At 40.6% G+C, this 15,259-nt stretch overlaps 2 protein-coding genes across 2 annotated transcripts; both read left to right on the top strand.

The window, feature by feature from the left end:
* Positions 1–1,331: 1,331 nt before the first annotated feature.
* nt5dc3 (5'-nucleotidase domain containing 3) lies at positions 1,332–11,702 on the top strand. Its single transcript, XM_085357571.1, has 14 exons — positions 1,332–1,706; positions 2,696–2,880; positions 3,332–3,406; positions 3,501–3,556; positions 3,663–3,753; positions 4,761–4,898; positions 5,710–5,770; positions 5,932–6,034; positions 6,673–6,774; positions 6,918–6,999; positions 7,098–7,184; positions 10,105–10,245; positions 10,375–10,439; positions 10,547–11,702. The coding sequence occupies exons 1-14, from the start codon at positions 1,415–1,417 to the stop codon at positions 10,806–10,808; spliced, it is 1,740 nt and encodes a 579-aa protein (XP_085213697.1). The 5' UTR covers positions 1,332–1,414; the 3' UTR covers positions 10,809–11,702.
* A 645-nt stretch (positions 11,703–12,347) lies between these two features.
* parietopsin lies at positions 12,348–15,253 on the top strand. The gene is made up of 4 exons (XM_085357572.1): positions 12,348–12,723; positions 14,239–14,567; positions 14,717–14,962; positions 15,098–15,253. The coding sequence occupies exons 1-4, from the start codon at positions 12,372–12,374 to the stop codon at positions 15,251–15,253; spliced, it is 1,083 nt and encodes a 360-aa protein (XP_085213698.1). The 5' UTR covers positions 12,348–12,371.
* The last annotated feature ends 6 nt before the right edge of the window (positions 15,254–15,259 follow it).

A 15,259-nucleotide genomic window follows, 5' to 3' on the forward strand; every position in this document is an offset into this window, starting at 1 on the left:
TATTGTGCATAAATAGTGAATTGTCCTGACACAATATTGCGTTTCGCTTCTGTTATTATGGTACACTGACAAAAACATATACTTTTATTCACAGGATAAAACAGGTTTTTTGTATCACTAATTGCCCAGTACGATTACAGCATACAATATTATTGTCACTGCTACATTTCTGTGATGGGTACCAGAAATTATTTCCACTACTAATTAATTACCGTTGAGCTCAAAGGTCCTATTAATAAACGGTTAAGGAATGTGTATTTATGACGACAATTTGTGAGACTGGTAAACTTATGATACGTACGATGGTCTTTACTTTCTACACGGTGCATTTCAAGGTCCTGTACCCATCCGGCGGTAAACTGTACCTGGGCTTGTTGCAGTGACCGGAAGTTACTAAACTTCATGAGTGTATGCACTCACTCCAAGAACCGTATGATTATAAATATGCATATAAATATGCTAAGATGAGATAGCTGACTTCATCTAACTAGCAAATGTTGTCCAGGCTACGTTGGTGATACAGTTTTTTTTTTAATGTGTATGATATTTTTGTCATGCGATTTTAAAGCCGGTGTTGTGCAACACCGGTCCTACAACCGCATCCAAGAATAACATGCAGCTTATCTCAGAACTGTCGGTGAAAATTATTCTTGGAGCTAGGTTTAATTGAGCTGCATTTTAAAGAGGTGCAATTTCACAATTTGTGTATATTTTCTAAGTTCACTATTTTGTCATGTGTTGAGAAAAACACAGATTTTAAAATTACATGGTCTAATATTTACATTTAGCATAACTGCAACATTATTTTTTCGTTTTTTTTTTTTTTTAAAGACTCGAAAGGACTTGAAATTCAAAGTTTCAGACTTGTGACTTGACTCGGACTTTTACACCAGTGACTTGAGACTCGACTCTGACTTGCCTGACATTACTTGAGACTTGACTTGAGACTTGAGGATAAAGACTTGAGACTTACTTGAGACTTGCAAAACAATGACTTGGTCCCACCTCTGATAGATAGATAGATAGATAGATAGATAGATAGATTTGATTCAGCATTCAGTCTTTTATTGCTCTCATATTTTATTGGATTTCTACTCTCTAATAACACATTTACTACGTGTTGGCTACCTGTGATCCCAAATGATGGAAGGGCAGTAAGGAGCAAGCATAAAGTATTAGAAATATGCATCTTATATGCATTTATAAATATATTCAGGCTATGGGAGGCACTGAACGTCAAACGCACGAGCTCCTGATTGGCTGGCTGGTCGTAACCTTACCAAACAGGGAAGTGACGTAAGAGCAACTACACAGAGACAGTTTCTGTTTTTGCCGAGGGAGCCCGTTGCCGCATGCAGTCGGCTGGGGAGTACACCGCAACCTCCGCACGGTCCGCCACGCTCTGAACAAAGCTATGGCGCCCTGGTCTTTGCCGCTCTGTTCTCTTCTGAAACACACGGACTGTCTGCAGAAGGCCAATATTTTTTGTAATGTCGTACAGGGGTTACACCACCACTACCATCCGGTAAGGTCTCGGTTATGGAAACGGAATTTCAGAGCGGTGTCCCAGGGAGTTGGTCAGCTACTCTCCCACGAGCCCAGAGCCGGAAAGTGCGCAGCATCTGTTTGTAGCAGCTCCTTAGACGGTCAGAACACGACAGAGAGGCTGTGGTCTGTTTACGATGAGACCAAAAGACAAACTGGAGGTAAGGTCACTGTTCACAGTGAGGCGGCTCCTCATTAATAATTACAGCCCTGCCCTAAATACAAAGCTGCTGTTTCTTTATAACTCTGTCATGGCTTGTGTTTCCTGCTGACTAACTACATCTCGCCATTGCTCTATATTAATAGCTTCTCAGACAGCAGACTCTAAATGTGGAAAATAGGTTGTACCTGTAACTTGATTTATTTGTGTATCACTGATGCTAACAAATCCCCAATGTCTACATTTCGGAACCTTAAAACCTGCATGTTTTTATTTATTGCATTACTGATTAATGATCTTTTTTAAAGGTCAGAATTTGTTGGGAAGTTGACATTGAAGGGTTAAATCAACGCTGTGCTGATGTTTGACTGAGGTGTTCTTTTACACACCTTTTGTCCACTCCTGAATGAGAGTAACCTTGGGAGTTGGTGTGATTAGCACTGTTGCCTCACAGCAAGAAGCTTCCCGGTTTCCTCCACATGTTTTAGCTTTTAGCGTCAGGTGAGTTGGTGACTCTAAACTGGCCATGGATGTGAGATAGATAAAATATTTTAGGTGCATAGAATCAAGAGCTGTATGAATGCATCCCCCCCCCCCCCCCCCCCCTTTTCTAATGTATTAGTTTTTACATGTTTGTCACAATTACATATTTTCAGATCCTCAAAAACTTATATTCACTTCTTCCGATTACTATAAATGATTTTAATAATGCTATAAATAAAATAGACGTGACAGTCAATGTAGGCAATATACTTATTAATTATAGATGAAATATATACAATAATGCAAGAATTTATTATAAATATTTTTTAAAAACACAGATGTTAATAATTGCTGTACATGTGTCTGTGCAAAGTTTTGCTGAGATTGGCCCACTTGTTAAGAAAGAGGTAGGATATATACAGATACATTCCTCATCTGTATTATTGTTTATATTTCTGAATTCAAATAAGCTGAAGAAAGCTCTTGTGTTTTTATTTTTCTTCTCAGATCTGATCTCCGTTATAACTGCCAACTCTGTCGACCCAGACACTATTTTTGCCAACAATGAGATGAGTCTGCGAGACATAGAGATCTACGGGTTCGACTACGACTACACTCTGGCATTCTACTCCAGCCATCTCCACACTCTCATCTTCAACATAGCACGGGACATCCTCGTCACTAACCACCGGGTGTGTGTTGTGAATGATTCTACAACCTGACACTACTGATTAAGTCACCCCTCCGCTCCACCATAACTGGTTGCCCACACATGGCCACCCATCCCTGAGCCCGGTTCTGTCCGGCTTCTTCCTTTGAAAAGGGAGTTTTTTTCTTTCCACTGTCACCAAATGCTTACTCGTATGGGTCATCTGATTGTTTGGGTTTAGGGTCTTTACCAAACAATCCAAAGCGTCTTGAGGCGGTGGTTGTTGTGCATTGGCTAAAAACAAAGCAAGTTAATTTATGTAACATATTCTTAAAGGTTGTCAGTGTGCTAAGGTCTAAAAGAAGCTACAACCCTGTTTAAGCTCCATGTGCAAAAGTACATTTACCTTTGTGGGTAATTTATGTTGCTCATTGGTTTTAAGTAAACCTAATGCTTTTCTTGTCACTAAATGTAAACCTTTGTTTTTTTTAAAGTATCCAGAGGGCCTGCGAAAGTACGAATACATTCCAAGTTTTGCTGTAAGAGGACTTCACTATGACGTCCAAAAGGTGAGAGTGGAGCTTCCATTGTCTTAAACTGTTTAGACAATCTAAGAACGATGTGAGGACCATCAGTATGATGATTATATTTAATCATTTTTAGGCATTACTGATGAAGATAGATGCTTTTCACTATATCCAGTTGGGAACTGTATACAGGTATGTGTGCACTTTGTTAATTCCATGTCTGAGTAGTGACCATTTATATGACGATACAAATGACATGCTGTTTAGGAATTTACATTGTTTAATGTTTTTGATTCAGAGGTCTTCATCCAGTTCCTGACGAAGAAGTAATTGCCATGTATGAAGGCTGCCATGTTCCTCTGGAGATCATGAGTGACTTCTATGGCAAGGTGATCAGCACTTCCACACTGTCATGTCTCCACACAGATACTGTAACAAACATAATAATTATGATAATGACTAGGGCTGGGCTATATCATACCGTTCACGGTAATACCGGTATAATGTTGGGCAATGATAGGAAAATGAAATATCGCGACAGAATATGGGTAAAACGGGCATGCGCCGTGCCTTTGCTTACATATGAACATGGCGGCGACGCAGAATGAGAAGAGCGAAAGCGGATCGTTGAATGAAACGGATGAACCAGAATTGGTTTGTAAAAATGCTGCAACTTCAGTGGTGTGGAACTGGTTTGGCTTTCATCCGTCAGATACACAACAAAACACTATTTTTGGTAGAGCAGGCTAGCGGGCCGTCGTTATTACCGTGTTTTTTGGAAAATACGGCACACTTAAAATCAATCCTTTGATTTTTCTGAAAATCGACAGTGCCCCTTATAATCCCGTGTACCTTGTTTATGAATTCTGGTTGTGTTTACTGACCTCGAAATGATTTTATGTCGTACACGGCGCTCGAGAGTCTGTCAAATGTTTCAGTACGACTTTGCTAAGCTACAAAGCCGCACAGCTTGATGGATTGTCAGAGCATTACGGTTATCGTAGGCAGGAGCCTCGCGGAGTGATACGTACTGTGCTTCAACATAATATTACCGTATTGTATGTGTATAACCTCTTTTTAAGTTTTGTGGATATTATACATGGTTATGCTGAGGATATGTCGGCCAGTTTTCACTGGAAATGCCTTTTGGTTAAACTGTCAGCAAGGAATTTGCATTTGCACTGTTAATTTTTTATATAACTTTAATGCACTTAAAACAGCTGCTTGTTTAAGTGAAAATACATTGATGGGTTTTTTTTTGCAATTATAAAGTTGAGGAGTTGTAAAGTGTTTTGTCTAGTGTCAATTATATCATCAGTTATATCGTTATCGCAGATTTTCAAATGTATATCGTGATAAATATTTTTGGTCATATCGCCCTGCTCTAATAATGCAGAGTTCACATGGCCATACGATGAAACAGTTCATGGACATATTCTCCCTGCCTGAGATGACCCTTCTGTCGTGTGTCAACGACTTCTTCATGAGGCACAACATCGACTATGAGCCAGTCCATCTCTACAAAGATGTAAAGGTCAGCTGTCTTGTTATCGCTGTACCTTGTTTTAATGCAATGATTTAACAGCACTCTCTTTTTCCTGATTGGATCTCGAAAAAGGCCAGTGTGTGTGTGATGAGAATAAATCCAGCCACATGTTCATGACTGTAACTGTATTTACATGTTTCCAGGGAGCGCTGTGGTACTCCAGCCATTCGGTTCCATCTTATATTTAGATCTGAAAAGCAATGTCTAATTTTAGTCAAGCATGCTCGCTTGCAGCCATGTGCGTCTGTTCTCTGGTGGCTCCACGACTTCACAGGGAGACCGGCGAAAAATCTGATCTGCGTTCTCCCTTTGAGGCCAACTGTCATGGTGGGCTTCTCAGTTCTGTGTCACACTGTAGGGTATTTGTCAGATCGCTGTCTTTAAAAAGTCCTCACACTGACTCTCTGTTCCGCTAATGCTTCTCATGTTTGCTCAAGGACACCCCCTTCCTCCTTTTTTTAATTACTTTCAAGCCCATTTTATTCTTTTTTACTTCTTTTGTGCATCAAACAATCTTTGTATATGTTAAACATCCTAAGTTTTCCCTGAGGGGATCAGGATTTCAGGGGAAAGTTTACTCGCACACTCATTGATTCAAACACTTTCTCAGTGTGTCACCAAAGAAACTAAACTCTGGGGCTTTCTTTCTTGATATTCATTTGTATTCACAGATGCACTTGCTTTGTGCTTCTAAGTCAACTGTTTATATTCACAGCAAAGTTGCTATTGGACCTGAATGTTAACATAGCGTCGCTGAAGTTATAACTTGTGGCTAAGGGCTGTTTACTTTTCTTCACAGGAAGCTATTAGGGATGTTCATGTCAAGGGCATAATGTACCGAGCTGTGGAGGCGGATATTGGTAATTTTACTTTGATTTATATTACTTAGTTTGAACTAATGAAAGAAACGATATGGCCACATCTGAATAGTTGCCAAGAAATAAAAACACAATTTAGGCTTAATGAAGCTGTGATTTACAATTAAAAGCATAGGGTTTCTTTTCCCCCTCTCTCTTTTCAGAGAAGTACATTTGCTATGGTGAGCAAAGCCACGCTGTGCTGAAGAAGCTGTCAGCGCAAGGAAAAAAGATGTTCCTCATTACCAATAGCCCTTTTGACTTTGTGTAAGTGAGAGCAAACAGAGTGCAAGTGTTTGTTGACGTGATTAATTAAAAATGTCGTGTATTGGTGTACTAATGTTTAATTGGTGCCGCTTTATAATGCCCCAAGTTTTATGGATGGGCAAACACACATCAGCAGGCTGGTGTTTGTAATTCATTGTAAATCATTCACTGTGAAGCCTTTTGAAGTGTCTTTTTTTCCAGAAATATAACAAGCTTGTGCGTATCCAACCTCGAAAGGTTGAAAAATCACTGAAATTATGTCTTTGATATAATATTTTGTTACACTGAGTTATCAGGATGGGCCTGATGTGTGCTACAATGTGCACGATCTCGTGTTTTTATTAATGTCGTAATTGGAAGAATGGGCTTCATAACTGTGTTAGTAAATGTGTAAATGTTAAAATGAGATGTTGATATTTTAATTAACAGGCAATCTAAGTTGTGCCCAGCTGGGTTTGGATTTGACTGTCCTCCATTTTTATGAATTAACAGGTGGACCAATTTGCAAGTTTAACTGAGTTTACGCTAGCCTAGTGCTGCATTGACATGCTAACCCTAAGCTTAGTGTTATTGCACCCTCATAACGAGCTCTAAGGCGTTGCTGACAAAGTAAAAAGCGGAATCTTTGTTTGCTGCAGGGATCGAGGAATGAACTTCATCGTAGGAAAAGACTGGAGGGACTTGTTTGATGTTGTCATTGTTCAAGCTGATAAACCTAGTTTCTTTAATGACAGGAGGAAGTAAGTAATATGCTTCTCATACTATCTTCATGTTATGTTTTAGGGCACTTAAATAACACATGCCAGTGTGGCTACATTGTGTTGATCGTTGTATAAAAATGTGCATCGCTTTACTAAATATCCAATTTGCCGTTTTGTTTTAGACCTTTCAGGCGAGTGACAGACAAAGGTGTGCTGCTGTGGGACAGAATTCACAGGCTGGAAAAAGGGCAGATCTATAAACAGGTACTGTGCTCATTTAACAATTCTAATAAATCCCACTGGATACACTGCATGATGAAACAAATGGTTAATCTTTCTTTCTGTATGACTTTGGTATTCAGGGAAACCTTTATGAATTCCTCAGGCTGACCGGCTGGAGAGGATCCAAAGTACTCTACTTTGGAGATCACATCTACAGCGACTTGGCAGTAAGTTGCATATTTATAACAAAGCATTAAAACTACACCAAGGCCTGCAGTGTTAAAAATTATTGTACTATGAATACAAACAAAGAGTGGAACCCCGCTTTGACCATGCAGTGCTTTGATAATGCTCCATTTAGTGTGTTTTCCCAGAACTCAAAGGTCTCAGGCTGGATTATTCTTTACAACAATCTAAGTCTTACCTGTTCTGGAAGAAGACAACAGGGTTTGAAATATACAACTAAATGCACTGAAGCCTAGTTACTTAGACGCTGCATTGGGTTTGGCTGATAAATTAAAGGGAGACTTTTTAATAAGAGCACAGCATCAGGTCAGTTAAACTTTGGGGTATTGATCTGGTCAGTTAAGTAGCAGAGGGGGTTGTTAATAGGTTTTAGTTGCTTTCATGTTAATTACATTAACAACAGGTGCACTAGTGGAGCAACAATAAATCTACCCCCAAAACAGGAATGGTATTACAGGTGGAGGCAACAGAGATTTTTTTCCCTCCTCATATTTTCTGTCTGTTTTTCACTAGTTTTGCAGTAGTCCCACTCCTCCTCCTCCTGCTCCTCCTCCTCCTCCAAGTCCTCCAGTCATACATGCAATTTCCATAAGGTTTACTGTGTCTCCCAGCACAGTCTCAGGAGCATGGAGGAGATTCCAGGAGACAGGCAGTTACTCTAAGAGGGCCAGACAGGGCTGTAGATCTGTTTTTGCACAAAAGAGCAGATACAGAGGAACAGGATGAGAATGCCAGAGCTGCAAAATGACCTCCAGCAGGCCATTGGTGTGAATCTGACCAGACAAGTAGAAACAGACTCCATGAGAGTGGCTTGAGGACTCAATTGGCATTTGCCATAGAATACCAGAAGGGCACCCTGTGCTTTTCACAGATGAGGTTCACCCTGAGCACCTGACAGACATAAAAGGGTCTGGTTTGGGCTTTATAATTGTGGAGAACGTTATGCTGCCTCTAATATTGTTCGGCATGACTGGTTTGGTGGTGGGTCAGTGAGGTCTGGGGAGGTATAGCCATTGAGGCAGGGACAGATCTCTACAGGCTAGCCGACGGCACCATGATTCCCATTAGCTATCAGGATGAAATCCCTGGACCCATTGTGAGAACCTACTCTGATGCAGTGGGTGCTGGGTTCCTCCTGGTACATGACAATGCCTCATGTGTGAGAGTATGCAGGCATTTCCTGGAGGATTACATAATTGATACCACTGACTGACCTCAATGTTCGGCTGATCTGAATCCAGCAGAACACCTCTGGGACATTATGTTTTAGTCCATCCAACGCAGCCAGATTGAACGTTAACTGTCCAGGAGTTCAGTAATGCCCTTGTTCAGATCTGGGAGATTCCCCAACCGTTGTCTCATTAGAAGCATGGCCCAATGTTGTCAGGCATGCATGTAACCACATGGGCACCATACAAACTACTGAGTGTAGATTGATCATTTTGATTTTCATCAAATGATCTGGCTTCCTTTCATTCCTAACACATTACACAGTAGGTATCAGTACAGATATCCAGTAGGATTTTTTCCCCCCATTGACATTTGATGTGTTTTTAAAGTGATCACTTAAGTTTGTATGACACACCTGCTGTAAAGATAGATAGATAGAACTTTATTAATCCCTCGGGTAGGTTCCTCCGGGAAATTCACTCATGAGTAGCACAGCACATCACCACCTCTTATCTTTTCATGCCTGTAACTCAGGAACTGGCAACAGCTTGGACAAAGCAGGTTACATATATGTATAAACTTGATTAGCAGTAAAAGCTGATTATGAGAGGTAGATTTTATATCGTTGGCATGATGCCTTGCAGGTGGCAGGCAGCCAGGAGTCAGTTATGTCGTCTTGCTTGTTTAGAGAGATGGAAGCTGGTATTTTGTAGTTTACACTAGTCACAGCTTACACTCAGGCTGTCTGGCTGTGGAATGACCTCATTGCTGCAAGTGGGCACAGAGTAGAAACATTTCTGAGTTTCCTCTTTTTAATTACTCAAGTCCAAAACATGTTCCCGCTTTGGATGTGTTGCAGATGGCATTTTCAGAGGTCATGTTCCTCTTAACTAGCAGATGAAATTGTTATAGTTTAGTTCTGGTTATCTGTCTTTACTTAGACATACTACCGTAAGTATTGAAACACTGTGTGTTCTGTGTTTATTATTGTTTAATCAGAATCGTGTTTATTGGCCAAATATGTGCAGACACATACAGGGAATTTGGTTCCGGTAGATGGTGGCTCTCAAGCACAAGCACAGCAATGTAACACACACACACACACACACACACACACACACACACACACACACACACACACACACACACACACACACACAAAGCTGTGTAAACCAACTATAAATAACTAATCTAAACTTATATACATAAAATACAGAAATGAAATGAGGTGGAATGAATACTACAGAATGTACATAAGGTGCAGTTTCAGTCTGGCAGTGGGAGCAGTGTGACAGGTCAACTGTTAAGAAGGGAGATGGCGAGGGGAAAGAAACTTTTCCTATGTCGGGTGGTCCTGGTCTGCAGGCTTCTGTACCGTCTGCCAGAGGGCAGCAGATCAAAAAGTCTGTGTCCAGGGTGTGAGGGGTCTGTGATGATTTTCCCTGCCCGTTTCCTGGTTCTTGAGAGGTACAGATCCTGGATGGAGGGCAAGGGGGCACCGATGATCCTTTCTGCTGCCCGTACAGTCCGCTGCAGTCTGCTCCTGTCCTGTTTAGTGGCTGCACCATACCAGACTGTGATGGAGGAGCACACGACAGACTCAAATGATTTATTTCCTCCATACCCTGTGCTAAAGATTCACGGCTCAAGCCCCAGACTGAAGGAGTATATTTCTAAATTATTGGCCTATCATGATCATGAAGATGGATCTACTGATCTTTTGTTCAACAGGATCTAACACTGAAACATGGCTGGAGGACGGGTGCCATCATTCCTGAGCTGAGGAAGGAGATTAAGATCATGAATACACCAGAGTACGTCCACATGATGACCTGGTTACAGTCACTGACTGGACTTATTGAACAGATGCAGGTCAGAAACCTAGTATATCATCCCTCCTCTTAGTCTTTTATTTGTATTATTATTGTTATTGTACTTTATAAACTTTAATTTCATTCTTAAAGTTTTTTTGGTTCACATTTATGCACTGCTCTCTAACAGGTGCACAGGGATCCAACGTCTCGAGCTGTGGTCGAGGAGTGGATCAAAGAAAGAGAAGCCATGAAGTAATAACAAAATGTTTTATTTATCTAAAACCATTTTGGATAATTTTTAGAGATATTGTGGAATCGATCTAACCATATCTCGATGGTTGTGTTTTCATATATTACAGGCCTCATACCAAGGACATCTTCAATGCTCAGTTTGGAAGTCTCTTTCGAACATACCACAACCCCACTTACTTCTCACGCCGACTCTCGCGCTTCGCTGACATCTACATGGCCTCCATCAGCTGCCTGCTCAACTACGACTTCCAGCACACCTTTTTCCCTCGCCGTACTCCTCTGCAGCACGAAGCCTCCTACTGGCCCGAGCACGGTTCTGCCGGTTTAGGTGCCTCCTCTCCAGCTCCACAGGACCAAAGCAGAGTGTGATTAGCAACAGAAAACCACCGTAAAAAGCAAAACGCAGAGGCTGAATGATCTCAATCATTCGTTCATTTATTTAATTTTATTTTCTTCAGCATGCCACATTTTGAAGTGAGCTCCAATGGTGACAGTTGATGTAAACTGTTTATGAAATTTGTGCTTTAAATTAGTAATTTATGTCCTTGTAAAACAACAAGTCTTAAGATGAGTAGTTTATGTTTGACAGAATTGTTTAATTAAACGAATAGATGATTTTATGCAGTACAAACAACAGGGGGCAGTCACGCACCGTTTTTGTTTTCTCCTATTTCGAGCTGTGAATTGCACACAAATCATCTATGCCTTTTATGTCCTTTGCATCTGTGGGTGTAATGGATATTTACAGTTACATTACAGACTGCGTTGCCTTAATCCCTTTGTTTACGTTACTGCAGTATTTACTTTTTGCAACACCCTGATATAACTTTGTTGCAATTAGCTTTTTCAGAAAAACATTTGCCAGCCACAATCTCCGTTGATGTCATTATTTGCTGCACATTGTCAAGCAAACTGCACTTTGATGTTCTGAGACGTTTAATAGTTTTAGGAGTTCTCACACAGCACAGCCTGTATGTCTCATTTTAGCACGTGAGAAATGTTCAATTTTCTCAGGAGAAAAAAAAAATTGAACATCATCGCTATATTTAGCATGAATGTTGCTTTTTGATGTGTGAAGGAAGCTGCGTTTTGGGTTTGTTAGGTTTGACACTTTTGTAGGAGATGAGTAAAATGTTTTGTGCTGTAACCGTGGCTATATTTCATATAAACACCCAGCACGCCCCTGCGGGCGGTTTATCCTTCAAGCTCCCAGGCCTCTGGTAGAGGACCCGATAGATAGATAGATAGATAGATAGATAGAGAGAGAGAGAGAGATATATATATATTATATATATATATATATATGCTGGAGTTTTTAAAAAAGGAATATCAAAGGGAAAATTACAGTGGCCACAACCATGACCTCATAGTCTTGGTCTGTAGTTTAAATGATGTGTTTATGAAGTGTTTACTTACGGTCTATTTCATTATTTATTAAACTGGAAATGGCCTGATCCTAACCCAGTGATTATGTCGTCATTTAAAAGGGCATGATCTGATCTGCCGACTTAATTAGCACGTATGTGTTCACTGAATGAGTAATCCATTCATTCTTTGCTTATGTTATTGGTATTATTACCTATACAAACAACAAAAGGTTTCATAGTTGAAATTAAATTTTCAGGACTAATTGCACCGGTGTTAATAACCACTCGAGTTTCTAATTACAGTTATAGCAGAGGGTTTATTGGGATTAATCCCCCACCCAAATCGTGTTACTGACTAATTTACCGTATTGCATCTGGGGCTTTAACTGTTAGGCAGGTGCAGGCTCTGGGATCTTAGAAAGAAAAAAAAAAAAAGCCTAGTGCTTTGACAGGGATCAAAAATGATCAAACCAATGATATTGGCTCCTGAGCTGAGGAGAGAGTATCTGGGGGTTCAGTCCCTGACCTCATAGATGCTTCATTAAGGCTGGATAGTTTGGGCACCATGGACACTAACAGCACACCTCTGAGCTCCAGCTCTCCATTCCCTTCCATCCAAACTGAGGTGGTGACCGTACCACCAACCATCTTCCCTCATGTGGGCTACAGCATCCTTTCTTTCCTCATGTTCATCAACACGGTGCTATCAGTGTTTAACAACAGTGTGGTCATAGCCGTGAAGCTGAGGAATTCGGCTCTCCTACAGCCAATGAACGTTTTGATCCTCAGCCTCGCTGTGTCTGACCTCATGATAGGCCTTTGTGGCTCCCTGGTGGTCACCATCACAAACTACCAAGGCTCCTATTTTATTGGACACACAGCCTGTGTGCTCCAGGGATTTTCAGTCAATTACTTTGGTAAGTTTAGTTGTTATATGCGGTGTTTTTGTATGTGTGTGTTTCTGGAGTTCAGACTTTCTGTCTGTCTTACTGCCTTTGGTCCATAAAATCACATTATATTCTACCATTCTTATGCAGGTGACACTCAGTTGTATCTATCATTTTACTCTGATGATGTAAATTCTGTTCTCAAACTAATGAGCTGCATTGATTGCCGTATGCCTTGAAACTTTTTACAACTGGACAGGGACAAGACAGAAATACTTGTAGTTTCTTATTTATTATCCCTGTCTCTGAAACACAGTGAGCAGTGAGCTGAGTCAGGGACCTTGGCATTATTTTGGACAGTGATCTCAGTTTTGATAATTACTCATTTAAACCAGAACTGCTTTCTAGCACTCAAAAATATATTAAAAGTTGGAAAATTCTTATCTCAAACTGACTTTGAGAAACTGGTTCATGCTGTCATATCAAGGATGTTCGAATATTATAACGCTGTGTTTTCAGGACACTCCAAATCATCAGTAGAATTACTTCAACTCATTAAAAACGCAGCAACCAGAATTCTTAAAGGTATGAAGGACAATGATACCCCACTATTGAAGGCACTGCACTGGCTCCCAGTACAGCATGGAATTACCTTTTAAATCTTTTTAATAGATCACAAAGCTCTTAATGGTTTGAACACCCCCAGTACATCTCTGACTTGCTCACTGTTTATGACCGAGTCAGACCTCTCTGGTGATCAGGTGTAGATCTTGACGTTCCTAGAATCAGATCCAAATATGCTGATGGTGCTTCTTTTAGATACTGTTGTCCTGCTCTTTGGAACAAGCTGCCTGCTGACCTGAGATCAGTTACATCTGTGGCAACATTCAAAAATAGACTCAAAACCTTTTTTGTTCAAACAGACCTACACACAGAGGTTTATATGTTTGTTTCTTCTGTTAAGCACATTGAGTTTACACATAATAAAATGTAGTGTATGAATCCAGTTGCCACTGTCATTCTGTCACAGTGAGACATACTAATTAAAATTACTAATGCTTTAGATTTCAGTGCCAAATCACAACAACAGTTGCCCAGGGAGCTTCATATTATAAGGTAAAGACCCTTACAATAATCGAGAGAAAATTATCCTTGTAAGCAAGCATTTAACAGTGGAAAGGAAAAACTCAATTTTAACAGGAAGAAACCTCCAGAAGAACCAGACTTAGGGAGGAGCCTGAAAGCTGAAGGCTCTGCTTCCCATTCTGCTTTTAAATATCCTGGGAACCAAGAAACATTAGAAAATCTTACATTTTTGGAGCATCTTTTTTAGCATTTCAAGAAATGACTTTTGTTTCTTTTGTGTTTTATGAATGTTTTCTTTGCATGTAGAGTTTAGTCACGTGTCAGATTTATCAGATATCTTCTTCATGACACCCGAGCATACTCAAAAATCATTGGAGTTGATAACTCTATAAAAGAAAAGAAATCCGAGTATGCCTTGAACTGTCTAAATGTCAGTTATGTTTTCTTGTTGTTGTCTAGGTTTGGTGTCTCTCTGCACTCTTACTCTTCTTGCCTATGAGCGATACAATGTGGTATGCAAGCCAAAAGCTGGTTTAAAGATGAGGATGCGGAGAAGCATCTTTGGCTTGCTGTTTGTCTGGATCTTCTGCTTGTTTTGGGCTGTGGCGCCATTATTTGGCTGGAGCTCCTACGGACCTGAGGGGGTCCAGACATCCTGCTCACTGGCCTGGGAAGAGAGATCATGGAGCAACTACAGCTATCTCATTTTCTACACACTCCTCTGCTTCATTATTCCAGTTGCAATCATCATCTACTGCTACTTTAAACTGCTGAAATCCATGAATAAGGTGGGTGTGTAATAGCTTTTGCTTATTCATTACACCATTTAAGCAACATTTAAAATTCATGCATCTATCTATGTTTGCTTGCAGTCTACCGCATGCATAGTAAAACAAGTAATTAGCTTTTAATGTGGCCCAACGTTGCTCTCTTCTAGCTGAACAGGAGTGTGGAGCTACAAGGTGGGCGTTCCAGCCAGAAAGAGAATGATCATGCCATCAGTATGGTGTTGGCTATGGTAGTAGCATTTTTTGCCTGCTGGCTGCCCTACACAGCATTGTCATTGGTGGTAGTTATAGATCCAGAGCTGCACATTCCTCCTCTAGTTGCCACCATGCCAATGTACTTTGCCAAGACGAGTCCAATCTACAACCCCATCATCTACTTCCTTTCCAACAAACAGGTAAAAGCACACAGGTACTGTAGAACTGAGATAAAATCTTGATTGTGAACAAAGATTGAAGAAACACTGTTTGTGAAATTATTGCTCATATTTCCTGACAGTTCTTGTTCTTGGTTGTTGTTTTTTTCCTATCAGTTCCGTGATTGTGCTCTGGAGGTGCTGTCTTGTGGCCGTTACATTCCTCATGGGTCCACCAGTGTCAGCATCCGCATGCACTCTGTGAACAAGGGGAGCTGGCTGTCCTCCTTTGGCAGAAGCGTCAACACACACAGCAAGGTGTTGCCTCTGTGACAAAAA

Source organism: Diplotaxodon limnothrissa, linkage group LG7 (assembly GCF_057381915.1).
Source record: "Diplotaxodon limnothrissa isolate DT_005_m linkage group LG7, D_limnothrissa_male_GT1.1, whole genome shotgun sequence".
NCBI lineage: Eukaryota > Metazoa > Chordata > Actinopteri > Cichliformes > Cichlidae > Diplotaxodon > Diplotaxodon limnothrissa.

What these genes read in the sequence shown, in the direction of transcription:
- parietopsin (XM_085357572.1), top strand. Translation starts at nt 12,372, where the DNA reads ATGGACACTAACAGCACACCTCTGAGCTCCAGCTCTCCATTCCCTTCC. An exon ending in TGCTGAAATCCATGAATAAG is followed by an intron (nt 14,568 to 14,716) that starts GTGGGTGTGTAA and finishes GCTCTCTTCTAG; the next exon opens with CTGAACAGGAGTGTGGAGCT. An exon ending in ACTTCCTTTCCAACAAACAG is followed by an intron (nt 14,963 to 15,097) that starts GTAAAAGCACAC and finishes TTTTCCTATCAG; the next exon opens with TTCCGTGATTGTGCTCTGGA.
- nt5dc3 (XM_085357571.1), top strand. Translation starts at nt 1,415, where the DNA reads ATGGCGCCCTGGTCTTTGCCGCTCTGTTCTCTTCTGAAACACACGGAC. An exon ending in AGCTGTGGAGGCGGATATTG is followed by an intron (nt 5,771 to 5,931) that starts GTAATTTTACTT and finishes CTCTCTTTTCAG; the next exon opens with AGAAGTACATTTGCTATGGT. An exon ending in AATAGCCCTTTTGACTTTGT is followed by an intron (nt 6,035 to 6,672) that starts GTAAGTGAGAGC and finishes TGTTTGCTGCAG; the next exon opens with GGATCGAGGAATGAACTTCA.